General features: G+C 37.4%; 1 protein-coding gene across 3 annotated transcripts in view; it reads left to right on the top strand.

The window, feature by feature from the left end:
* The window catches only part of CTSC (cathepsin C), a 35947-nt gene extending 8561 nt beyond the window's left edge, over nt 1–27386 (top strand). Inside the window, exons 3-7 of one of the 3 annotated variants that reach the window (XM_072794966.1) lie at nt 10163–10329; nt 14251–14400; nt 19259–19374; nt 25207–25338; nt 26667–27386. In XM_072794966.1, the coding sequence (XP_072651067.1) occupies nt 10163–10329; nt 14251–14400; nt 19259–19374; nt 25207–25338; nt 26667–27166 (1065 nt within the window). In that variant the 3' untranslated portion in view covers nt 27167–27386. Of the gene's footprint in view, nt 1–143; nt 2539–10162; nt 10330–14250; nt 14401–19258; nt 19375–25206; nt 25339–26666 lie in introns of those variants that run through there. The other 2 variants (XM_072794967.1, XM_072794968.1) reach the window with 2 other exon arrangements.
* The last annotated feature ends 357 nt before the right edge of the window (nt 27387–27743 follow it).

Genomic DNA, 27743 nt, shown 5'->3' with positions numbered 1-27743 from the left:
CTTAAATAGCATTAAAAATTTACCAGTATTTCAAATACTATAACTTTTTAAAATTCTTTTTGTTTTACTTAATATGATTAAACATTTTTAAGAGACAGTATGATTCTTGTTGGCTTGTAACTCTAGTTTTTATTGTCTTTTAGTTGTTAAATAGAGCATCTGTTGAGGGGCTCTTTTAAACCAACAGCCAAAAAACAGACTGTGGGGCTGAGAGGCAGAGCAGCATGCAGCCGTGGACCTGCCTAACTCTAACATCTAGCAGAGGCCTCTGGCAGCTACATTCCCTTCTGGAGTCTTTCTCTGCATGTAAAATGCTGAGGAGTCCTGGTGACCTACCTCCAAGGCAGCTGCCCTCCTGAACATTTCCTTGGAAAGCAGCAACCGCCATTTTGAAATGGAAACAAGCAGAGACTACACAGGAAAAGGAAAGAAAAATCTGGAAGTCTTAGGAGGCTTCGCCATTCAGCCTTTGAATAAAAGGAATGATATACAGCTCAAGTTTTTCCCCTTTGAATATTACTCTATTGAAATAATTTTTTCCAAACCGATTAGGATTTGAATTTTGTGTTCAGTTTTGTTCATAGTACAGATTTTATTCCCAGTTAAATTATCTTTGTGTATGCCTTCTTTCTCTAATTACCTTCAGGAACCCCAGCACTTATTATAAGGAGAAAATGCTTCATGATATCTTGAGATGGACAGATACATTATTGGTGGAAAGACGGTTCTACAGAGGACTTGTTTTGGGGGGGGGGGGTGGTGGTGCGGGAAACAGGCCTTCTGAGATAAGTCAAACTGCTGAAAGGTATCTTTGCAGCTCCTAGGCCTGCATAACCCTGGCCAGAAAGATGGAGTGATTAATACTTTTTTCTGTCTTTTTTTTTTTTTATTAGATGACAGCTTTGTACTAAGGTCTTGACATGCTTATCTTACAAAAAGCTTATGAAGTAGATGTTACTGGCTTTATTTTTATAGGTAGAGAAAATTATTCTCTTACAGTGCTTAAGCTCATGCAGTGTCTACTTGTAAAATGACAAGGGCTTAGTCTCTCAAGCTTAAGGACCTCCCTAAGGCTTAAGAGTAAAAGAAAAGCCATTTCACAAGGAAGTAATGGTCCTCAGAGTGACATTTCAGTAGATTTTCTGGTGAATCCCAGTTCAGAAACATCACGAATGTTAGTTTAATGGAATGATTGCATTGCATTGACTCCTTTTGAAATTTTAGGAGAATTGGCTTAAAACTTACATTTCCTTACCAAATTAGACTATATCCCTTCTTTCATTTTCAAGAGGAAAACTTACTTTCTTTTGTAGTCCTCCAAATTGGAAGGAGAGCTTTGTAAGCTTCAAATTAATTACAAATTAAGTGCTCTTGCCAAGTTAACTTCTTTCAATTACACTATTGTTCACACTGATCGCTATCTTTTAACTTGTTCCTACTAAACAATGTACTAGTTTCCTGCTTAGTTCAGAATTGATTAATATCACCCTTGGTAAACTGAAAAGGTGGGGCTACACCTAGTCCCTATTTTTCTGGGTTTTTCTCCTGTATCTTTACATGAATGGAGGAATTTCTAGATACCAAATTTTTGTCACGATTTTACTGGTTCAGATAACGTTTTATGAAATCCGAAAGGCCCTGCACTGCTATTCTGGGAAGGTTATGTCTTATAAAAGTGAATTAAATGCATACCTGACTACTTATACCTGGATACTTTCTTCCATCCTACCTCTGGACATGATAATTCATCACTCAGGACCTTGATGCCACCTCTGTGAAACCCTGTCCAGATCTCTCCATTAGTGGGAGAAATTCCATTATTTTGGTTCATGTTGTGCTTTATGATCACCTCTGCTCAGGTTGTATTACGTTAATTGGTGTAGTGGAGTGATTGGATAGCATGTTTTGATGTTCTTTCAGACTGAAAATCTGTAATCTCCCTGTGTGTCTTCAAAATCCTATTACACAGGACTTTATAAGTGTTTGGAAAATTTACCACACTTCTCTTATCTCTTCAAAAGATTTTCACAAGTATTCAGTTTACAAAGAATTGGTTCTACAGGATTCTAGAAGCACAAATCAGGAATGATGATACATTTATATTTTTGGGTCTATGTTCTAAAAAAATATCAGATTATCTGCCTCCCAAGTTCTAAAAGATTTGTGTATTTTCAACCTAATTTCCAGGATGTGAATATTGATAAAGCAGCTAATGTGTATTAAGAATATATTTCATATGAAATTTAAAGTCATCTCTACCAAAGTGTTTTTTTCCATTTCTCTGAGCAACTTTGCATGTAAATTTTTGGATTATGGGGAAGAAGACTTGGTGGGTACAGAATTACGGATATTTGTGTTAGGAGGTGCCATAATATATATAATACTGTAGCATTCTTGGTCATAATTGCTTGTTTGTCTTCTCTGGTCTTTAAATTCTGAGCGCAGGGATCAACTCTGTATTACTAACCATTTTATTCCCTATGTATAGTGTGATACATGATAAATAGGCTTTCAATAAATATTTGTTGAAGAAAGGAATTGAATAATGTTCGTTGTGTTGTCCTGTTGTTTCATTGATGTGTTTCTGGGAGTATTGTTACCTGTATGTACAGAGTATCGCAGATCCTCAGACCATAGGTGTTGAATTACATGGTAGGAAACAAGACTTTTAAATTTTGTTTATTTACATTTTAATACTTGTATAGAGGCCAAGTATTAATACTACTGTATTTAATACTACTGTAGAGGCCAAGATGGGGCTCAAAGTTAAAAATAATAAAGTTCTAACTTTCAGAATTACTCAAAACTGAGTTAGCTCTCGGGGTAAAGAGTGAGCTTTATGATTGCAGGGGTTCCCACAGCCTGGAGAAGCAACCACTAGAACTACCCTGGAGTGCTGTAGGTTCTGTCCTTCTTACTCTGCTTTGGGGACAGTGAGAAGCACCCTAGCCAAAGGTGAGATTAAGCCAACTGAGATTGCTTCCAGTCTCACAGTTTATGAGCAAGGAAATGAGGAATGAGCCAAAGGATTTTGACTACTTTGTTGAGAGCTAAACTGCTGTTTTAACTAGTTCTGGGATATATATTTTGGTTGAAACGGAATGTCTTTTAAGCACTGGAAATAAGTAAATTTATGACCCTCCATTTCCACAGTTCCTTCAGTAAAATGCTGGAAGGTATTTGGTTGCAACCACTATAATGATTTGCCGGCAGTTTCAAAATTCTTAGAAATTCAACTTTTTAAACAAATGGTTAAATCTAGTTAGAAAACTAGAGCTTAATCCTAGAAATTGACAGAAGGAAGTTTGTTTCTTTCTGAGGAAAAGTGTAGTACTCTTGGATAAGTTTGGCAAAGTATCGATTTAGTAAAATGTACCTTGTTCTCATTTGTTTCGCTTTATTTACTCACACTCCAGACCTGACAGCAAATGAAAACAGTTAATCTACATTTATGTAGACATATACAGGAAACAAAGGGCAAAACTTGAGTATATTTTTTGTTATTCACTGTTGCTGGAATATAATATCTCTACTTACATGCTTTACCATTAAATCCTTAAACTTCAGGTGTTCTTTTCAGAAATGGTGAATGATCTTGATGGATGAGACCTGGTTCACCAGATGTATTATGTATTCCACAATGTGTATAGGTACATTTTAAAAATTATATACATGTACTACTGTACTGATGTTTCTAATAAACACATGGTATAATATTAAATGTTTAAATATTTGATTCACTTACTGTCACAAATATGGGTCCTGCCAAAATATTTTTCATGATGACATCCTTTGAAAGTAATATAAAAATATGCTTCATTATCATAAGAATGTTAACTATAATTTTCATTACTGAAAATTTTCAACATTTGGAAGCAGTTTTCTGCTTAAAATCTTTAAAAGATTTCAGCATTTTATTAAAAGTATGAAAGTGTCACAGGTTTAATAAAGTTTAGAAAGATTACTGTTTGGTGTTAGGGTTGATAATAACTTAATGGACAATCTTTTAAATTGATGTATAGTTCACACAACATTATGCTAGTATCAAGTGTAAAATACAGTGATTCAATAACTCTGTGTTAGGCTATGCTCACCACAAGTGTGACTGGATGAATTTTAATGGAAACATTTGCTTTATTGATAAATAAGAGTAAAAGCTGAATACTGCAGTGATGGAACCATTTCAAAACACCTGATTTCAAAAACAATATTTTTATGTGGCTGACCACACTCATATTAGGAATAGGGCAAATGTAAGCTTTGCCCTTTTTTTTAAATGTCTGCTTATATTTATTTGAAAATTTTGGTTTCTCTGCAAGTATTTTAAGCTGCTTATTCATTTTTTGAGAATTAGGTTAATTAAATAAATCAGTTTAGACAGGTACATGTGAAAAGGAAGATGCTGTGTCCTCACCATCGCGTAGGTAAGCATACTGTGCCTGGCAGGTGAACATCAGACCCTGAAAATGAGTGTTGGTGTCAGTGTTGCTTTGTATATTAAATAACAGTGGAAGTTGGCTTTCAATTTTATTTATATAAAATTTACAAATGTAAATAGATATTCTATTTTTCCCCAATATTCCAGTGGGTCATCTTTTCATCTCAGTTTGAAAGCCACTGGTTGACAGGATAGGGACCCATATCAGCCGTTCAGGTGACAGGTTGGGCTTAAGTGTTTAATTCTTCCATATACAGATGACGTCTGAAGACAACTTTGTATCCCCCATGGTAACAGAGAGTAGTACTTATGTTGTTGCATTTTGCGTATTTCATAACTTTTTAAATTCTTCATACTACAGGGTCCTCTTGATCCTTCAAAGGAATCCAGTGAAGTGCAGGGATGAAGAAATTAGGGCTTCTTAGTTTGGCTTGCTCAAGTTTACATAAATTACAAGTGGCAGAACAAGATTTTAAAATACAGAGTCCTTTTTAGGAAACTGCTTTTTTCCCCTAGCTGGTGCATTGCATCAAATATGCAAATATTTGCCAAGTATGTTATTGATTAAGGAAACAATGGAACAAGTTGTTTTTAAACCTCTCAGTGTCAAAAAGCAGGTGAAGAGAGATCCAGTATAAATAACTTCACTTCTAAAATTCCCAATCTGTTGTTTTTCAGTTAGTTGATATTACTAGGTAAATGTAATTGGAGACTGGATAAAATGAGTGGAAATTTGAAGAGGGCATTGAGAATGTTTGGAAATCCAGTGGTCATCATGAAGAAGCAAATGGATAGCAATGGAACTCTAGTAGCTTCCTGAGCTTAAGGGCTGGCGTGTGGAATGTCTTTATGTTTTATGCAATTATCTGTTGAAATTGGCATAAATGAATAGAATCTTAAATTATACCATCTGTGCAAGACTCTGTTCAGACACTGATGTTTACATAAATGAAATAAATAAAAACTCTTAAAAATTTTTTGGTCACATTCTGAGCTGGATAGTGTAGCCAGAACTTCAACTTCTTAATTGGTAATAATGTCAGAAATCACATAAAAAGTATTTAATGATAGCAAAAATGACATACCATGAGAACGTTCCATGGCACAGTGTGTGGCCATCTCAGTTTGTAAGGTCCTGAGCACTTGGCTTCTGGGGTGGTAAATTCTTTTCTACTCAGTCCTGCACAGTGATATTAACCCTGGCCTACCTTTTATAAGGTAATTTCAGGGTCTCTGTGATATCTAAGAAGCACTGCCCATCTGTTACAAACTTCATTATCTTTCCTGAATTTCTGTATTATTGCTAAATAGGATTTGGCATTTGTTGTTCTTTGTCTTCATTCATTTATTCACTCATTCTGTAACTAATTGCTTCCTACTGCCAGTTTCCTAGTTCTGAATAAACAAAAAATCATGCTCTTCCAGTACTTTTTTCAAGGACAGAACCACCTAATAAGCTGCTATGAAAATTAAATGGGTTAGTATATATAAAGCAGAATCTATGAGGTAGGGTCTATTATAATTTTCTTGATTTTATGGATGGGGACACAGAAAGGATAAGTAACCTGCTTAGGATCACATGGCCAATAAGTGGCAGAGCTGGATACAGTCTAGGCAGTCCAGCCTGAAGACCATGTCTGTGACGTCCACCCCCCCACCCCCATCAAAAACCCTTGGCAGAAAATAGTAAAAAGATTGAACTAGCCAAGGCAAGATAGATATCTGAACTGCGAGGAAGGACCATTACCCGTTAGGGCGGCTGGAGAATATAGGTGCTTTTAAAGGGCTGTGGACAACAATTTGGACTCGACTCATGGGAGTCCATTAATCTTCTCCAACTTTTTTTTTTTTGAAGCACAGTGGTAGAGCAATGATCCTATAGCCTGTGAGCCCATATTTGAATTCTCTCTTTTCCATTTACTTTGCAAAGCCACTTTTTTTTTTTTTTTTTCATGAGAAGAGTATTGGCTGTTATCCCAGGGAATCATTGTGAGGCTCAAATGTTACGACAGAAACTCTTTGCAAATTGGGATTTAAACCTTTGCTTTGTTGGTTTCTAGGTATCTCCTCTCTGTTTTTGGTAATTGACCAGTGTGTTTACTTCTCCAGCTCTTCGTGCAAAGACAAAGGGTATGAAGATGTGGTTTGTAGTATTGGGAAGAACCCTTGGTTCTAGGAGCCCTTGGTTATAAATTCTAGTTTGACCACCTTTTTTTAGGACTCTTTTTTGTTCCCTAAGACTATATTATCGCTCTGTTCCCTTGAACCTCTAAGATTTATGAGTGACCTATAAATTATTTATAAAGTGTGAACTGATAGGTAAGTGCTATAGTGCTGTGCTGTCGATGAAGAATCTAAAGTCCTTAAACAGATACGGTAAGAGAGTGCAGCAAAATTAGTCATGCTTTGGTGAATTTTTTACCCCTTTCAAAATAACAAGTTGGCGTTTCTATCACAGGGAAAGTTTGGGGTTAGATGTGGTGCTTGTAACTATGACTCCGTTAAGTCAACCAGGTGTGCAAAACCACACTGATGAAAAACATGGGGCCCAGTTCTTCCAATTTGAATGCCCCTAACTCTTTTGGTATGTTTGGAAAGTTATTTCATCTGTGATCTAAATTTCTGTCTAGATGGGGAAGTTTCCTGGGCTTCTTCAGCATGGTTAGCTTGTTGAACCACAGGATGTTGTAAGAGTTACTTACATCTGTTTCTTTGATTGAATTGTGAGCCTCTTAAGGGCTGGAGCCACCTTAGTACATATTTGTGTTCATGCCTAGAACATGCATGGTGCCTGGAGAAAATGTGATAATAAATACTTGACAAATAAATGAAGGAACTCAGCAAAATACAAGATAGGTTGTATAAATAACTTTTTTTTTTTTTTTTTTTTCAGAAAATGCAATCCTAATTCCAAAGAGATGAGAGTTAGCAGCCACTAACAACACCTGGACCATCCCTCAGGGATGTCCTTTTCTAGGACTTTGTAGGCTGTGAGTCTTAGGAAATAAGGGTATTTTTTAAAGTGATTGATTTGACAAAGTTTATGTAACAATCTTCATTTTATAAATAAGAAAATTCCACCCAGAGAGCCATTTCACCTTTTATTTCCACATTTCAGAAAATGATATATATATATTTGTATTCAACTTAAGCACTGTTTTGTAATTTTTTCTTCTCAACATGGGTTTTCTTTTTTATGGTTTTGGAAGAGGGGTTGATGTATTTTTTTTTCTTGTAAGGCCAGATAGTAAATGTTCCAGGCTTCGTGGGCCTTTGTGTTTTCTGAGGCAACTGCTCAGTCCTGCTACTGTAGCGTGAACGTAGGCCTAGACAATGTAGACAGAAGTGGGCCCGCTTGTGCTCAGTAAAACTATATTCATAGAAGCAGGCAGCCTTGGGGCACCTGGGTGGCTCAGTGATTGAGCGTCTGCCTTCTGTTCAGGGTGTGATCCTGGGATCCAAGATCGAGTCCCACGTCGGGTTCCTGCAGGGAGCCTGCTTCTCCCTCTGCCTATGTCTCTGCCTCTCTCTCTGTGTCTCTTGTGAATAAATGGATAAAATCTTAAAAAAAAAAAAAAAAAAAAAAGCAGGCAGCCTTCTCTAGCTTTGCTTTGCTCACCTCTCTCCTACAGAGCTCAAATGCTGTGGAATCCCATGTGAATTTTTAATTTACTTAATTTTTTTTATACATGAACATTTAGGACACTGTTTTGTTCTTAACTTTTCCGTTCTCTTGCAATGAGTGTCTTCCTACAGTTAGCTTCTTTTTTTCATTTATGTGTATCAGACAATTTCAATAAGGTACATTTCAAGAACTCTTGAAAGTCCTGTCAGATTGCTCTTTAGAACCGCAGGGGTTGGGAAGCCTTAGCTTCACCCCACCTGGCCTGGTCTGAAAAGCATGCCCCAGAGAAGGGAACATGATCATGAGCCTGTGCCAGAGAGCAGCTAAATAGAGTACTGAGGGGTTTAGGTTACATCATTTGAGGTTACCACTATTAGTGCAGTTTTGAGCTATACAAATAGCAGTTGTGTGTAGTTTTGACATAATAAATATACATTTTATTGACCTTTTCACAGGACATATCCTTTACTGTTGCAGCTCAGTCTTATCGTAGGCTTCTATTCAGTGTTCCTCACCCTGAGTTGGGTCTTTGGCAGGGACATAAGGAGTGGTGAGCTGAACTCATGCAAGTGAAGATATTCTTAGCCAGAGGTGGATAAACAAGTTTCACAATATCATGAACCACCAATACTGATGCAAATTTTAAGAATCTATGAGTACTCCATAGTAACTTATCCTGTGCTAGGTAGCTTAGTGGATGGTGAAGCCCAAGATTGCTTTGGGATTCTAAAGCCAGACATTTTTAACACCGTTCCGAAATAAATTCGGAGAGTGTCAGATGCAATAAGGTAATTTTACTTTAAGTATAGTTTTGCCCATAGACTCCTCTAAACTCAGGGTTTGCAAACCACAGGACTGTTTTTTATAAATAAAGTTTTATTGGCACACAGCCTAGTTCATTCATGTCTGTGTTCACTATACATCTTTCATAATGCAGTGATGGAGTTGAGTGGTTTTGACAGAGGCCTTATAGTTGGCAAGCCTTAAAATATTAATTTTCTGGCTTTTAAAGAAACAGCTTGCTAACCCCTACACACAGGTAAAGTAATATCCATCATATTAATTAGAAGTTCGCAAAGGATGACCCATGCACCAAAAATAACCTGTGTATTTAAGGAAAGTATTGCAACACAGCTCACTTCGGTGCCAATTTGTTTATGTTTTATCTGACTGCTTTTGGGCTTCTGTGCCATTAGATTAAGTCAATGCCTTGAAACCAGCCCAAGTCCCTCCTCACTGGAATTTAGCATGACTTTTTTTCCTTTCTTCCTCCTATACCCTGTGCTGTCGTTCTGGATTATGTGTCCCTCCTCCAAGAGGAGATGTTACAACATGAGGGTTTGTAAACTCTGGAGCCAAAGTATGAGTTGAAATTGCAGATCTATCACATTGTAAGTGTTTTTCAATATTAACATTGCAGTGAGACAAAGGGCCATATGAGTGAAATTAAACGAGGACAATATTTAATAATCAGGTCCCTCTTAGCGCTTCCCTAATCAGAATTTCCTACTAAATTGTGAGGTTGACAGAGGAAAGAATTCTGTTTGGTTGCATGGAAATGTTTCCCTCTTTGTTTCGTAGTTTGTTGGAGTCCATATTCTCGGAGTAGAAAAGTATAGTCTGACAAGCCTGAGCAGAATTTTGTTTGTGCCACTTGACAGCTCTGTTAACTTACGAGCTCGGTAGCCTCGCAGAGCTGGGTGGGCCTCCACTCTTGCTGGTAAAATGGAGTTATCGAAGCTTCTTTCCTCATAAGCTTCTGTGAGGACTGAAAGAGGGACTTTTGTAAAATGCCTGGAATGTGGCAGATGCTCTAAAAATGTTTCTTTTCCTGCTTTTGATTCCCAGAAGTGTTTTCTTATGTAAATTTTGTTTGGCACTCAGTGATGGTAGTCTTAGAAAAGTTTATTTCTCATCTTTTTCTAGACTAATTCTCAGAATGTAACCTCTCAGGGTGAAGTTTTTATTTTGGTTGGCAGAGGCTCATTCCCAAGATGAAATGAAGAAGAAGCATCTTGACTGTGAATGGGAGCCAGGGAAATGGACCTGAGAGATGAACACAGATTCACTTGACATTTCCTTCCCCAATTTTGTTGCAGTATAAAGAAGAGGGTCACAAGGTCACCAGTTACTGCAACGAGACCATGACTGGATGGGTGCACGATGTGCTGGGCCGCAACTGGGCTTGTTTCACTGGAACCAAGATGGGAACTACCTCTGAAAAAGCGAAGGTGAACACAAAACACATTGAGAGGCTCCAGGAAAAGTGAGTTGTCACAAGAGGAAGATACATTTAGTTTTGTTTTATAGTATGTAGAAATATGTGTCTGGGTTAGTTCTTGGTAAGTTTTATTGTGATTCTATAAAATTTATTTGACCTAGAAACGTAACCCATATTCTTTAAAACTTGTGTTGATTAATGGAACTGAGAGAAGAAAGTTGTTTTCTTTTTTTTTTTTTCACAGCACTCTAAAAGTAATGGCCCAATGATGGTTTTAAAGGAAATTGATATGAAAGACTAGAGAATTGCAGTGACAAAAATCATTTTATTATTGCCTGTAATAACATGTATGACACTCATAGATACATGTTTATGTTACAACAAATGTAGTTGATACTAATTGAATACATTTTACACAAAGTAGTGAATAACTGAAATAAAAATTCTCAGTATTTATGTAGTGTATTAGTTTGCTAGGGCTGCCATAACTAAGTACCCCAGACTGAGTGGCTTAAGCAACAGAAATTTATTTTTTCGTAATTCTGGAGGCTAGTAGCCCAAGATCAGTGTCAGCAGGTTTGGTTTCTTGTAAAGCCTCTCTCCCTGGCTTGACATGGCCACCTTCTCTCTGTGTCCTTACATGTCATTCTTCTTTTTTCCAAACAAGTGCACCAAGTCATATCAGGGTTGGGACCACCCATGTGATCTCATTTTACCGTAATTACCCTATGAAAGGTCTTCTGTCCAAATGCAGTTATTTTCTGAGATTCTGGAAATTAAGACTTAAACCTGTGGATTTTGGAAGGACAACATTCAACTTATAACATGCAGTTAAGTGTTTTTGTTAAGTAAGGTCCACTTTAAGTAACTGAACCACACAAACAAGAGATTTCAGATTTTATTCCTTCGGAAGGAAAAGATAAATAGATATTAATGACAGCAACTTTTTCTGTTTCATTTAGTTTGTGAAATCCACTGGAAATACACATGAATAAATCACCCCAAACCAGGCCATGCTGGCAATGAATGATTCTGTAGTAGTGAGACTGGGGACATTAGTTTAAAGGGGACAAATTGTACTTGTCTGGGAAAGTACTCACCAAGATCTAAACTAATACATCCCTTCCATTTTGAATTTACCTTTTAAATTGCTTTGCTTGACTTGATCCTTGAACAATATATCTCCTGTTCACCTGTTTACTTTCACTTACTATTTAGAATGTACTATGTACTAATGTGCTGTTTTTGATACGTCAGACATTGCTTTATTTAATGAAGAAGCTATTAATGGGAGTGCTCAGAACCTGTGTTGTTTCATCTATAAAATCAGCACTGGGGACTAAATTATCTTCAAGGTCCCTTTCAGCTCTTAATGATCTATTATCCCATAGTAAAGTACATTACTTTAATTTCCTTGGATCTTAAACACTAAAAGTGAGTATTTAAGACCTACCTTGTCGTTACTGTAAGCACATGTCAGTGTGTGATGTTTACTAGGTGTCAATGATAAAGCAAAGGAAGTAGGGCTGAGTTACTGCTTCTCAAAAGTCAATAGTGACTCATCAGTAGAAAATACTTCAAAATATACATTTACAATTTAAAATTTACCCTCCTGTCTAAAGAGACAAACTGCTGTCACTTGTTTTTGTTATATTAGTGTATCAGAAATATGATACAGGCAGTTTTAAAATCTAGTAAAGGTAGCTCTCTGGTTTCACACTTTGCAACAAGAAGGAAAGAACTTTGATAAAACCATGTAAATAGAATCACTATAACTGCACATCTTTCTTATTATTTTCAGTGCTTTCAGATTTTTTGACTATATCAAAATACTTTCTCAATGAACATATAAATAAAAAGAGAAAGAGAAGTTTACAGTATGTGTAGATGCTACTCAGATTAGGTGTATCTTGCTTTGCATAATTGGGAAGTCTTGGACAATGAGTCACACTTAAGTGACAGACTCTTCTTTAGTAGAAATAATAGGGTGTATTCTATAATTCCTAACACCTGGCACATAGGTTTGATACATGTTTGAATTATATGACTAATCAGCTCCCCCAATCCTTTTGCTTTGTAAACATGCTCTATGTGTTAGATTTATTTATATCCATATCCAAGCATTTACTATCAGGGAAACCAGTGCTTCTCAAATTTTAATGTTATTGTGAGTCAACTGGGAATCTTGTTAAAAATGCAGATTTTGATTTGGGTGATTTGGATTGGATATTTTGAAGGCTTCCAGGTGCTGCTGCTAACACTGGATTCAAGAACCAAATTCGAGTAACGGATATAAACCCAGGTCCAGTTTAATAAATTTTTTGCATCACGTGGTAATGTTTGCCATGCTATATGCACGTGATATATAGTTCCTCCTGTTCTCTCCTTTTTTATTATTATTACAAAGTTATAAAAGTGCATTGTAGAAATTGTAGAGGGTGGGAAAAAGTGGTGATCCTGGGTTGTCACTCAGAGATAACCATTTTTGGCATTTAAAAAGTGGATTTATAATATATTTTTACAAAAATTGGTTAATTCTGTATAAACTTCTTTGATAGACTGTCTTATTTAATATAGTGTGAACACTCTTCTGTACTGCTGATTATTTTACCAACAAAAGTTGATTTTATATGGGAATAGCAGAGAGCTGTCATTGAGACAAGCAAGTTCAGGCAAAAACTGTAGGCAATGCTACAGAACAAAAAAGAAGCATGCTCTTGTATAGAGGAAAGGATGGACCTGGGAGGGCTGTTATAAACAAAGTTCATTGGATGAAACTGGGAGTTGAAAGTCTAGTGGCTTCTCATTGGCTGAGTTGTGGCTGTCTCTCAATTAATTGTCTGGGCTGTTGCCAGGGAAAAAGGTAAGCCCTTCTTCCTCTTGCTGGGATAGTGAAATAGTATCCACATGCAAGGTCCCTATCTTCCTGCTAGATTTACAATTGATGAAGAGTGATAGGACATGAGAGCTCCCCCGCCAAACCTTCTTACTCCATTTTAGTGAGGTTTCCCTTAATTAACATTTACACACTAAATAATCTGTACATTTTTACTGAATAAACTATTTACTTTTATCATCCCTTATCTGAGAACATTTATTTAGGTTGTTTACAGTTTATCACTATTATGAGTGTTTCATTGAACATCCTTATATATACAACTTAGTTAACTTGAACTTTTATTTTTATAGGAGACATACCAATTCCAGGCTGTTAGTATACATGTACATCTCTTCCACCAAAAGCGCTGAAGGGTGCTTTTCGGACCCTCCTCATAGATTGTCTCTTCGTGTATGAACCAAACCCAGATTTGCGTTGATGCCAGAAAAACTGAGCTTTGTTTGAGCAAATGATATCAACAGAAACTGCTATAAACATCAGTTTGTTTAAAATAAGATGAGTAAGGAAAAGGATGCATTTGAGAAGCCTGATAACTTTAGAGCCAGGGGATTTTTCAGATCAAAAATTGATTACATTTATTACTAGTGTCTGATGCAGTTACTCATGGCTCCCAAGAATTTTTGAGCTAAGTTAATGGAGTTGTACTCTGAATGCCTCACTATAAAAGGACTTGAGTCCAGTGAACTTTTATTGGGGTTAAGAATACTTCAGGCATCCTTAATAGTTTGGTTTTTATTTTCTGAAGTTGGATTTTATTTTACCTGATAATTTCAGCTTATCTAAATTTTGTGTTCTGTACATGTAATGTTTAACTATACCATTGACTATTATGGAAATTCAGTATTATATGACACTGCACTGTGGTGCACTTAGCTTATTAAACTGTAAAATAAAGATTATTTTGAAGATTTGAATATTTGAAGTTGTATTGCCAAAAATAAATAAATTTGCCTTCTTAGAAGATTATTCCACTTTCTACTTAGGCTCAGTATAAGGATGCTTCTTTTAATGGAGTCTAATTACATCAATAAAGAGGATAACTGAGGCTATCTTATTTTTGTTGGCAGCAATTCTAATAGGCTCTACAAATACAACTATGAGTTTGTGAAAGCGATCAATACCATTCAGAAGTCTTGGACTGCAACCAGATACATAGAATATGAGACTCTCACCTTGAGAGACATGATGACGAGAGGTGGTGGCCGGAAAATCCCAAGGTAATAAAACATATCCCTTTATCACTAATAAAGGTATTTGTGTTGAATGTCATACTCCCTTCTATTCTGCTCTCCTTAGTTTGCCCACAATTTTATTGGCCATTGCAACCTAAACTTTTTATGTTATTTTTTTTTCCCGACCGTCTCCCTATCCTTTCCTTGGATCTTCTGGTGCTCTGAGTCCTATTGATGGGTTCTGCTTTCACAGCATCTGCCACTTTCATCATTCTCCTGCCATTTTCTACACACTGGTGTAGGGTTTTGTCATTTCTCTGCTGAGTTGTGGGTCAGCCTCACACCTCCTGTCTTCTAGTCCTACCTCTTTGGTCTCTTTTCCTCTCAGCCATTCTCTAAAATGCCACTTTCATCTTCCTGTATCCAGATATGGTTGTGTTACTACCTATCTTTTTAAAAAATATTTTATTTATTCATGAGAGATACACAGAGAGAGGCACAGACCTAGGCAGAGGGAGAAGCAGGCTCCTCGCAGGGAGCCTGATGCGGGACTCAATCCTGGACCCCAGGATCCCACCCTGAGCCAAAGGCAGATGCTCAAACACTGATCCACCCAGGTGTCCCTACTACCTATTATCTTATGAATAAATTAACGTGGTAACCAAAGCCATCTAAATTTGACTATGCTTCAATTTAGTACCATGACCCATTTTTGAACAAAATGGCACATAATCACCAAAATCTTTACTTTCAGGTACCTCCATTCAGGCTGCTCCCTTTACTTCAGATATCCCTCAACTTGTCTACAAAAACTGTCCAATTTGTCACCTGTAAAAATCTTAAAACCCTCTCTCTTGCAACATCCAGCAAAAAATTGCTGCATATTTATCAATGTACCTCTACTACCTACAGCCAGAAGTGACACTTCCCATCATTAGCTTACATACCACCCCATCACATATTTCTTATTTAGGAGATCGGGTCACAAATACTTTGAATTTATATAGTCAAGAATTTGGCAATTTTTAAAAAATTTCCTCCAAACTATAGCTGGATCACTCAAAATATATAGACCCTTAACATTTGTTAAATGGCCAAAGATATTCCTATGATTCCGTGTTTCAGGAGAAATTGGTATAACCAAAGGGCAGAGAACTGGAAACCAATAGGGAGTGTAGTGAGACTCAATTTTCAGAGAATACATTATTTCCTTAATATCTATAGAGTTTCTGGTTCAAAATTTGTTTGAACGGGCCACTGATTGGTTAATTAACTAAAATGCATTTCTAATTTTTTCATTTGCAGACTAATAATCCTAACACTCTGACATTTTTTCAACTATGAGGCTGTCTGGAGATTTTTCCTATCTCATCTAATAGCACTCTCTCATAATTCTGCCCCATTCTAAAGAGAATCTTGTATAGTATTTCTCAAAGTATATTCTAAGACATTTCTAGTCTGTGAGACCCAGGTTAATGGCAGTTAGGAAAGGGAACATGTTGTAACCCTTCTCAGGTTCGCTAAAGTGAAGGAGTTACACTGTGTATATGAGACAGGAAGTCGAGAACTGTTAAGTAAAAATCCACAGCAGCATGAGAGGAAGGCATATCAACATCTGAGCCTAAGGTCCTGGAGCTCCTGCCTGAAAGATTTGAGCCTCAGACACAGTTGCTTTTCCCTGTGTCATTGGCCATGCTTCTGAGGAATTCTTTTACTTTTGACGCTTCTTCCCTCCACCCAAGCACCTTTGTGTTAGAGAAGGGCTGGCTTTATGAAGGGCTGCTTTTAAGGCAAAGCTCCATAGAAGTTAAAGATAGGAGAGAAAATTGAATGAAACAGGAAATACTAAAACAGACATTGTGGTCTGGCTGCCTAGTTTTCAGTAGCATTTTTGTATATAAATTAGGTCTCATAGAATTCAGTGACGTAATAGAAACCCACCCTCAGAGATTCTTAACTTGAGGTTTAAAGAGTCATTGAAACTGCCAAAAGTATAGAAAAATGTATTGGTTATGGTCATCTGCCTAAGTTCAGAGCTTTTACCAGACTCTGAAATAATCTAGACCCAAATGATTAAGAGCTTTTAATGTGTAGTGAACCTGTAATCTTTGCGGTTGTTCTCTATCTTACAAATTCATCTTTCAAGCTTCATTTTTACGTCATTGAACTTCGATTGTCACAGTGTTTGATTGGTTTGTCTGTGCATTGACAGGCAAATACCCTGCCTTATAGGATGGTAGGGGGAAGGAAGTTAACATTTGAGTGCCTGCTGTGTGCCAGATGATCACTTAAATAAATGTATCTGCACATATTTAGTCCTCTTAATGACATGGATGATGATGATGATAATGGTAGTTATCATCATAGGAGCTTAATCTAAGGATTTGCAGAAACAGGAACTATAGTAATCTTTACTACATTGATTTTTTTACAAATATTTTATTTATTTATTCATGAGAGATACATAAAGACAGGCAGAAACATGGGCAGAGAGAGGAGGAGGCTCCCTGTGGGGAGCCTGATACGGGTCTTGATCCCTGGACCCCGGGATCACGATGCAAGCCAAAGGCAGACGCTCAACCACTGAGCCACCCGGGTGCCCCACTACATTGAATTTTTATAATTTTTAAGGTATGTATGATTCTACCCATTTTAATAGGAGTCATTTGGAGTTTTGTGATGTTAAGCCCTGTGAGTAATGTCACATAGCTGGTGAGTAGTGAAACCATTTGTTGGAGGTCAGTATGACCCTAAGCCTACTATTAAATTACGTTTTGCTGTCAAACTTCAATTCTTTATCTTTTAAATTACTTAATGTATTCTTAAGTATATACAGGACAATTAGTTAATATTTGATTGATTAAATCTGTTGGCCTCTTAGTGTGAAATCACAGAAACTGTTTATTTCCTTCCAAAAATTGTTTGTACCCTAATTTTTACTTAAAAATCTTAAGGAAAATATTCACGATTTGTTGCTTGGTTTGTTTTCTCTCTTGCCCTATATACACAGTTTTCATGGTGCATAGCTTTTTAAGTACCTTGGTTATTCCATGGACATTATCCAAGTTGTATGTATAACATTAAACTTCTTTGTATTTGTGATTGTAATTGCTCCGTTTCATGTCTCTTAATGCTGTACCTCATATGGTCAAAGACTACCTCATGTTCATCTCTCTGTCATCGACAGCTTCCAGCAATGTCCCTGGTTTAGCTAATATTTTAATGAAAAATTGACATTTCTGTAAGGAATTGTGTCTATTTTTATAATTCTCAAGATATGATTGCTATTGAGTGATTCTTTTTTTTCTCTCTCCATTTTATCTCACTTCCATTGTGTCTTAACATTGACTTACATCCCCTCTAAAAGAAGTGTGTGAGATAGGGAACTCCTTGGGAGTAGTTGCAGAGGACGTGAAGAAGTGCAGAAATTATCTTTGCCAGTGACTAAATTGGAACCTGGTAGAGAGCACTGGATAATCACTGAAAAGTTTGAAGAGTACAGTCTGGCAATGCCAAGTTGAATGAGATATTCAAGTAGTTATAGTATCGGAAAGATACATGTTATCCTGGTGTAACAGTAGTGCCATAACTCAGGAGTTGATAGAGCATAGAACTGAGATTTTCCTTGTGGAGTGGTGGGTAAGGGCTGCTCTGTGAGCAGTCCTTACATTAGAAGTTAGGGAGAAACTCCTAAAAGAATTTCTTCTAAGCAGTGGGCAATAGGCACGTTAGATAAAAGGAGCAGCAGCGCAAAGACGTGGAACACTGAATTCATTTAGCAGACTTGGAAAGCTCCCAAGAAATCTAGTGTCTAGAGCTGGAATGCTGTTTGTTTTAAATAGCTAATACAGAGAAGCTTGTAGAACAATTTTCTCATTTCCAGACTGTCTTATTCATCGTTCCAAGCAACTCTTCTTTTCCTGTCTTCCTTTCTTTTTTTTTTTTTTTAAGATTTTATTTATTTATTCATGAGAGACAGAGAGAGAGAGAGACAGAGAGAGACAGAGAGAGAGAAGCAAGCTCTATGCATGGAACCTGACATGGGACTCCATCCCGGGTCTCCAGGATCAGGCCCTGAGCTGAAGGCAGGTGCTAAACCACTGAGCCACCCGGGCTGCCCCCTGTCTTCCTTTCTAACCATCTCATGTAGGATGCAGTTTGATAATGATTAAGCATTTTCATCTGTTGTTTATGGAGCTAGTCAGTCTACTTTATACTTAGACTTCAAATTTCTGTGCTTGCTTCACTTCTTTTACAACTAATTCACTATCACCACCAGCCATCTCCTGAGTCAAACCTTGGTGGTTCCTCTCTTTCCTCTTGTGTCCTTCATAGGCCATTTTAAATTCCCATGTGTTTACTTTCTTGGTCAAAATCTGTTTAAGAAAATGTAGCTATCTAAGCATACTAAGAGTAGCATCTCAGTGATATACAGACCCAGTGTCATTTCATAGAAGAAATTTACTAGATCCTGAAAAAGAAACAGATAATGAAAGCCATTGACACACTTAGTTGTGTCATTGAAACATTGTGTATGGGATGTCTGGATGGCTCAGCAGTTGAGCGTCTGCTTTCGGTTCAGGGCATGATCCTGGAGTACCGGGATCAAGTCCTATATCCGGCTCCTTGCATGAAACCTGCTTCTCCTATCTCTGCCTCTCTCTGTGTCTCTCATGAGTAAGCAAATAAAATCTTAAAAAAAAAAAAAAGAAAAGAAAAAGAAAGAAAGAAACATTGTATAATGGACATATTGTATGTTTGAAACAATGATGGGACAAGGGCTTTTTGGGCTTGAATCAAGATTCTAGGCAGCCAGGTAATTAAAATCATGTAATTAAAGATTAGGAAATCGTTCTCAAGGGAAAGACTATATATTGAAGTCAAATGTATATTTTCATCCTAGGCCTAAACCCACACCACTGACTGCTGAAATACATGAAGAGATTTCACGTTTGCCAACATCATGGGACTGGAGAAATGTTCGTGGTACCAATTTTGTTAGTCCTGTTCGAAACCAAGGTAAAAAAAAAAGTCTGATTTTTTTCATTCATTTGTTCTGAAATATTTATTGAACATTTACTATGTGTCAAGCTCTCGGGTAGATTCTGGGGGTACAGAGATTCAACAGGCCTGATCCACTTTAGTAAAGAAATGGAATAGATATGTCCAGTGGTCATTTCTTCCTTTTATTTTTTTTTAATTTTTAATTTTTATTTATTTATGATAGTCACAGAGAGAGAGAGAGAGAGAGACAGAGACATAGGCAGAGGGAGAAGCAGGCTCCATGCACCGGAAGCCCGACGTGGGATTCGATCCCTGGTCTCCAGGATGGCGCCCTGGGCCAAAGGCAGGCGCTAAACCGCTGCGCCACCCAGGGATCACAGTTCTTCCTTTTATATCCATGACAGACTTTGATAATAGATAATCTCTCGTTGAGCCCAGCATTTTTTGAGTATCCTTCTCGAAATACATTCTAGCTAGCTAATGAAATTAATAAGTAATGGGAAGAAACTCATCTGCCCTCCCCAGTAGGAGAGACTCATGTAGAAACAAAGAATGGCATAGAATTAAAATTGATCTTCCTTCTGCAAGTGGTTTGGAGGAATCCTTCTATGCTATTTGTCCTCCCACTCTCTACCTCCCCCTGTCCACCATCATTTAGTTTCTAATTACCATAAGAGCCCAGAAAAACGGATCCTTAAATTTTTTTTCTGGTAGATTTTTTGAGCTGTGTAAGGACCTTTTTAATTCACTTTATGTCAGAACATGACATACGATGGTACAATTTAACCCAGCTTCCTGAGTGGTGGCCTTGCAGAGCCCAGATTTACCAAAAGCATCACTCTAATTGCATTTTACCCATTATTTTCAGAAATTTCATACAATATGAGTAGATTTAATAACTCTTCCTCTAATAGTACTTGATAGCAAATTATCTTGTTATATTAAATTTTAGCCAACAATGACTTGGAGAATCATTTATACCATACTCAGGTTTATTATTTCTAAACTCATTTTGAAGATAATTATAGCACACATGACTGATTTGTTACTATAAAATAGGTGTAGTATTTGCTGTCTGGAAACATTCTGATTAGTGTCTCCTGAGGATTATAAATTAATAACACCCAAAGATAAATTGTTCTTCCCTTTTCCTAGAAACTCTGTGATAATCAACTCCTCTCACTTCTCAGTGTTCACCACCAGCCCTCCAGTTCCATGCTTACTGAATTCTTGCCAAGTATTCCGAGTGTACAGAGCTTGGAGCAGGTTTTATAGCTGCCAGCCGGCAAGGCTTCTGTCCTGCAGTTGACATCAGAGATCTCATCTCTTTGTCTTTGCTTTTACAAGTTCTTCTGGAACTCTTCAGCTCTAGAGAAAGTGTGGATCCTGAAATGTCTCCCCTACCTTTTCTTTCCTGGGTAGGGCTTCTTTGGAAAGGAGGCTTAGGAAGTGAGAGAACTTTTTTTTTTTAAAGACAATTTTTTTTTAATTTTTTTATTTATTTATGATAGAGAGAGAGAGAGAGAGGCAGAGACACAGGCAGAGGGAGAAGCAGGCTCCATGCACCCGGAGCCCGACGTAGGATTCGATCCCGGGTCTCCAGGATCACGCCCTGGGCCAAAGGCAGGCGCTAAACTGCTGCGCCACCCAGGGATCCTTTTTTTTTTTTTTTTTTAAAGACAATTTTTTTTTAATTTTTTTATGAGAACTTTTAAGGTAATTGAGAAATGAATGGGAAGTGAAATTAAAGGGTTGGTGTTAAGAGAGGATTAAAATGTACTCTGTCATCAGATTCCTTATATCTATCTGACAAAATTAAGTAAATAATGCTTGTCAAGTGTCGATTATTGAGAACCTGACACATGGTTGCTTTCTCTGTAATACAGTGTTTATAGAGTACCATGTGTTAGGATTTTTGATGACTGAGGATATAAAGATTACTGCGGCATGGCTCTTGTCCTAGAGACTTGCAGTTTAGCAAGATCTGCGAGCAAAATATAAAAATACAGTATGGTAACTACTTTAAGAAAGTGTTTTTTTTAAATTCATTGGGAGCATGGGAGAAGGTCAAAAGAGAAGTTTAGTTCCACTCATTTCCCGAAAGATACAGTTGACTGGTGACGAGACAATAATCCAGGGGACGGAAATTAGACCTTTTAAAACCAAATTCTCAGACATTGGTTTTCTTGTAGCTTGGCAAAAACTATTGTTCTCTGATGTTTCATCTTGTTTGAGTGCTATAAATATGATTTGTACAGACATGGGCAATTTTTAAAGGTTCCTCTTTTGACTTCCTTTTGGTTTTCTTCACTTTAGGTTGGGGAAAAATTATTTTCTCTTCTTGAAAACTGGGCTCCTTGGAAATTTCCACTAACTTTAGGAACACCGCATTCTAGAAAACCCAGAATTCAGAATGACCCAAGTTAAGGGAATTCACAACTTCTCTGTATTCAGAGAGCAAATGAAGATTAACGAAAAAAGAAATATTGGGAAGACAAAATGAGGTTTTACTGTTAAACCTGAAAGCAGCTTTAAGCACCAGCCATATAGCTAGATTTATATTCAAGTGTGAGAGGGAAGAGAAGCTAGGCAATTGGAAGACTTGGACTTTCTGTCTTCTCTCTGCTATACTGTTGTTATTTATTATTGTATCTTCAAGAGAGAGGGGGTGTGTTTCTCAGGTCACGTCAGTTATCGTAAATGCAGTGTTTTCCTACTGTCTAAAATCTAGTTTGTTTAAATCTTGTTCTGAATACCATCTGTACTATTAGAGCTAGAACAGAGAGACCTTATTAAATTGTCTTCCATGCTGTTCACTTTATGTACAAGATAAAAATAAATGCCAGAAAGTTCCAGTGATTTGCCCAGGGTCACACAGCTGAATGACAGGGTAGGGGTGGAGAAGATTCCTAATTCCTTATTCTTAGCTCACAGTGTTCTCCACCATGGGAAGGCGCAGCTGAACACAGTTCAGCTGTGAAAATCATGTTACCTAGTTGAAATTGTGGAAATGTGCTTACTGACCCTGCTGCCATGGCCCAGGAATGCTGGATGACCAAAATGGGGCCATTTCCATATTCTCAGGATGTTAGTTATTTCATGACTCTGGTGTCTCATGAAAGGAACACTGGCTTTGTCTGTTAACTGTCTCTGATCTGGTTCTTTGTCACTCAGTCATTTGAAAGATGGGTCCCAGGGATAGTGTTATTTGGATGGTTTCAAAAACAAGATGTGCAAGTTAATTTTGGCTTAGTTAGTAACTAGATGATAGGGAAGAAAATTTGAAAACTCATTTGAGTAGTTACAGATCTATACACTGAAAAGAATATAAGCTGCCTTGGGAGACACCTAGCTGCTAGCGCCTGCCAGCTGTTAGTTTTGTGACTTTGGACAGGTCATTGTTTCTTTCTGAGTCTCAATGTACACATCATCAAGTGAGTAGTACACTAAATGAATTCAAGATCTTCTTCCAAGAGTTTATCCTAATCTTCATAGTTCAGGTGATCTCTTGGCAGCAAAAGCAGTATATGGTATGGATAAATCTGAGATATTTATAGGGAGAAGTTTGGGGAACACGTGAAATGGTAGAGTGGTTTGAGCTCTAACAGGCTCAGTCCAGGACCTGAAGTGGTATTGAGTCACTTGAGAGAGCTCTCACTTCAGGTGAGAAGCCCTAACTATAAGGGGGCCCCCTTTATAGCTTAGAAACAAGTAAAGGTTGATGGCTTCCAATAAAGTCACCTTTTTTTTTTATGGATGTAAATATATGTCTACTTGTTCATAACTTGGGTCTTCCTGCTATAAATATACATTGAGTTTCTTCATTGCATCAGGCACCTGTATGAAGAAGGCACATTTCCTGTGTACACTCAAGGAGATTCACAGTTTAGTTTGAGGAAAACAATATAAGTAATTCAGGTAGAGTTTAGAATTTTGGAGGCTGAGCAAACAGTGGTCTGGCTTTCTTTTGCACTCAGGGAGGAACATGAATCGACATTACCTAGGGAAGGTAGTACCCTGATAGTATTCTAATGCATAGTGTTCTTTTGGATACTCTTCTCTCTAAGTAGTAAATTACTAAATTCTGATTTATTAAAGAGAACAAAGGCGACACACACTTTATGTAGAATGAATTTTTTTTTTTAGAATGAATTTTTTGAATTTAATGTCTATTCATTAATTTTATTATATATGATTATTATTATATAATCTTATGATGTGTAAGGGAGTGCTCACCATTCAGATAATTTGGTGAATAATTTATTAGTACATTAAATAACCTCTTTTGTATGTAACTATATTTTTATATCAATGTTTTGGATTTGGTACAAGCATATCTCCAAATCTCCAATTTGTATCAGTGGTAGTGGTAAAAAAGACTCTATAGTAATATAGACATTAAAATCTATGTTCATTTTTTCTAGAATTATGACAAGTTGAAATCCCAGTTTTGTTATATACATCCCATATTTTCTTCTTAAATGTATTTATGTATTTACCACATCTTTTGAGGAAACATAGAAAAATAATATTCATATAAATTACTTCAAAGTAAAACATTTTTCCAGGATAGCCCCAGTGGCCCAGCGGTTCAGCGCCGCCTTCAACCCAGGGCGTGATCCTGGAGACCCAGAATCGAGTCCCACGTCAGGCTCCCTGCATGGAGCCTGCTTCTCCCTCTGTCTGTGTCTCTGTCTCTGTCTCTCTCTCTCTCTCTGTGTTTTTCATGAATAAATTAAAAAAAAAAAACACACACACATTTTTCTTCTCTTAAAATAGCAACTATATTTCTAGCATATGCTTCTTAAGTACATATATTTTGTCCTCACCAGAGCATCCAGGTATTAAATAAAGCGGTTCCTTTTTCCTTTTTTTCTCTGACCTCTATCCAAGCTACTTTTTGTGTTCTTCTTTCCTCTGGGTGACACGTTTTGGGAGCCATGGCTCTGCTGCTCTTCTTTTTCCCTTAGAACCATGTTGTTTTCAATTTCACTACCTCCATCTGCCTTCTAGCTTTACTTCCTCATTGGCCACCTTAGATACCATATTCATCATTACAGTTACTCTCTTATCTTTCTTGGACTGTGTTGTACTTTGCCTCCTTGACTATGGTCAAATTGAACTTTTATAATACATCCACACCTGAGCCACTCTTAGGCTTAGTTCCACCCAACAAGTAACTTTAGAAAATGCTGCTCCTGAGGGGCACCTGGGTGACTAGGTTGAATATCTGACTCTCCATTGCAGCTCAGGTTGTGATCTCAGGGTCCTGGGATAGAGTCCCAAGTCTGGCTCCATGCTCAGTGAGGAATCTGCTTGGGATTCTTTCTCTCCCTCTCCTTCTGCCCCTCCCCCTCGTGCTCGATCTCTCTCTCTCTCTCTCTCTCTTAATCAAATAAATAAATCTTTTTAAAAAGAAAGAAAAAGAAAATGCTGCTCTTGAGATACTGAAAAGCTCAGCTCACGTGTGTCTTTCCATAGCTGTCTCTCAACTGAATGGCTCAGCATGCTGTAGACCTATATTATTTTTTCATTATCAAGAATACTATCACATGCTTTGCAGAATAGAGGAGTGTTTTGAGTTTCATCTTATTTTGTTTTGCCTCCTAAAATAGTCTCAAGGAAAGCCCCATATAGTAACATTTGCCTTTTGGTGGAAATACTGAAATCTTGTTTGCCTATAAGGTTGTGTTGTTGATCGAATCTTCTATATTGGGCTGATCCTTATGAACAACAGCGGAACTCAAATAAATATATTATTGTGTCTCTCCACTCAGATTTTTCTGTGTTTCTTTGTAAGTGCTTCAAAGTTCTCTTAGGTTACATATCTTTCTTTTCCATCACCAGCATCTTGTGGAAGCTGCTACGCATTTGCGTCTACAGCTATGTTGGAAGCAAGAATCCGTATACTAACCAACAATACTCAGACTCCAATTTTGAGTCCTCAGGAGATTGTCTCTTGCAGCCAGTATGCTCAAGGTGAGTGCTGTATTTCAGGCACTGTTTACTTGGGTGTAGTTGGCCATTGTGGGCAAAGGAAAAAGGATGGTGTAGTAGAGACCACAGTGTCTGTAGTCAGAGCACCAAGGTGCAAGTTCTGGCCTAATCACTTATTAATGAGTGGTTCTCAAGTAATTCACTGCACCATTCAGCAAAATGCCAATAGTTAGTATGCACTGAATGAACATGAGCTCTTTGGAGCCTTTTATGTACATTATCCAACAATGCTCAAAACCCTGAGAAGTAGATATCCCTATTTATAGAGGGGACAGACATGAAGTTATTCTATAATATTTTGAAGGCCATATATTTAGAGTTTCAGTTCCAGCTAAAGTTTCACTTCAAAACATAACTCACATTAAAACCGCATTAACCCTGGTTTCTCTCTAGGAGAATGTTACAATTCTGTGCTTGGGCTTTCAGAACAGGGAGTGTGTAATGATGTAGAAAGCCCAGCTGCAATTGATTTAGAATGAAATATTCTCATTTTAAAGTTTTCTGCTGTCAACCCCAGATTTGGCCACTAGAAAATGAAACTGCTTAGGAATGATTATTTTGTCGTTGGGCCTCTTGGTCTTTCTGAAATACTTATTAAACATCAACAATGTGACTTCTAGGCCCTGTGAAACTAAGTATCAAGACAGTCCTTACCTTCATGAAGCTCACACTTAAGTGAGGAAAGTAGAGGTCAAGTATTTAAAAGAACAATGAAGAAAAAAACCCCCACAGGATTACGGATGTGTATAATACAGCAAGGACTGGAGGAGGGTGATATAGACCTGATTTAGACTTTTTTTTTGCAGGAGGTGGTCAGAGAAGTCTTTCTTCAGGAAAAGCCATGTTATGGTGTCTATTTAATAATGACAATAGTAGCCAACTTTTATTGCTTTTACAGGAAGTAACTAATTTAATCCTGTAAGGAAAGTCCTATTCCTATCTATAATTTATAAATAAGTGAACAGAGGTATAGAGAAGTTTAATTCTTTACACAATTTTGGATTTGAACCTACATGGTCAGTCTTCAGAGCCTCCCCACTTAACCGTTATGCTGTAGGTACCTTCCACATCAGGTGCCAAATAACTACTGTTAATTAGATGAGGAGGAGAGGATTCTTAGCTAGATGGCTAATGGATGAATGAAGGAAGTAGCATTTCAGCTAAGAACAACTCCTGTATATAACAAAGAACTATTGGAGTAGAAGAAAGAGAGAGAGAGAGAAAAAAAAAAAAAGGAATGGGACCATTTCTTCTGTGTCCACCCCTTTTCTAATAGGGGGGTAATAATTGTGTGTGTTATTCATCCTCAGGCTGTGAAGGTGGCTTCCCGTACCTCATCGCAGGAAAATATGCCCAAGATTTTGGGCTGGTGGAAGAGGCCTGCTTCCCCTACGCAGGCTCTGATTCTCCATGCAAACCAAATGACTGCTTCCGTTACTACTCCTCTGAGTACTACTATGTGGGAGGTTTCTATGGGGCCTGCAATGAAGCCCTGATGAAGCTTGAGCTGGTCCGTCACGGGCCCATGGCAGTTGCTTTTGAAGTCTATGATGACTTCTTCCACTACCAGAAGGGAATCTATTACCACACTGGCCTGAGAGACCCTTTCAACCCCTTTGAACTGACTAATCATGCTGTTTTGCTGGTGGGCTATGGTACTGACTCAGCCTCTGGGATGGATTACTGGATTGTGAAAAACAGCTGGGGCTCTAGGTGGGGTGAAGATGGTTACTTCCGGATCCGCAGAGGAACGGATGAATGTGCAATTGAAAGCATAGCAGTGGCAGCCACACCAATTCCTAAATTGTAGGATATGGGTCCTGGCATTTCCTGTTGACCACCATTAGTCACGAAAGGGGATCAATTTATTCAGACCGAAAACTTTTATAGCAGCAATTTCAGATTACAGATAGATTCCTATGAAGATTTTTGCCTTTAAAATTAATGTCTTTGATTTAAATATACCTTTCCATTAACCACTGGCCTACTTTATAGCTATGTAGTAATAAAATGCAGGATTCTGTTCATTATTTTGATTCAAATATAGTATATTTTTTAAAGTCTTTGGGAGAACAGACATTTTTAAAATATAAAAGTCACAAGAAAAAATGGCAATGATTATTAAATTTTTTTTAATGTTTTTGTAAGTGTTCAGGTGATATATATTACAGAATTTATACATAATTGTAACAGGTTTCACCACTGACCCCTTCAGTTAGATTTACAGGTATTACTTATGTAAGTACTTTGAAAACAGAAAGAAATTGAGTGTATTTCAATTTAAAAAACTATGAACCTTTACAAGGGTTATACTCAAATAATGACTAGTTAACCCTAAAATTATCCCCTGGATATTTGATGAGCCAGAGTCCAAGAACAGAAATGAG

This window comes from Canis lupus, chromosome 23 (assembly GCF_048164855.1).
Source record: "Canis lupus baileyi chromosome 23, mCanLup2.hap1, whole genome shotgun sequence".
Lineage (NCBI taxonomy): Eukaryota > Metazoa > Chordata > Mammalia > Carnivora > Canidae > Canis > Canis lupus.
Note: the sequence above shows the minus strand (reverse complement) of the source record. Positions and strands in the feature narration are given on the sequence as shown.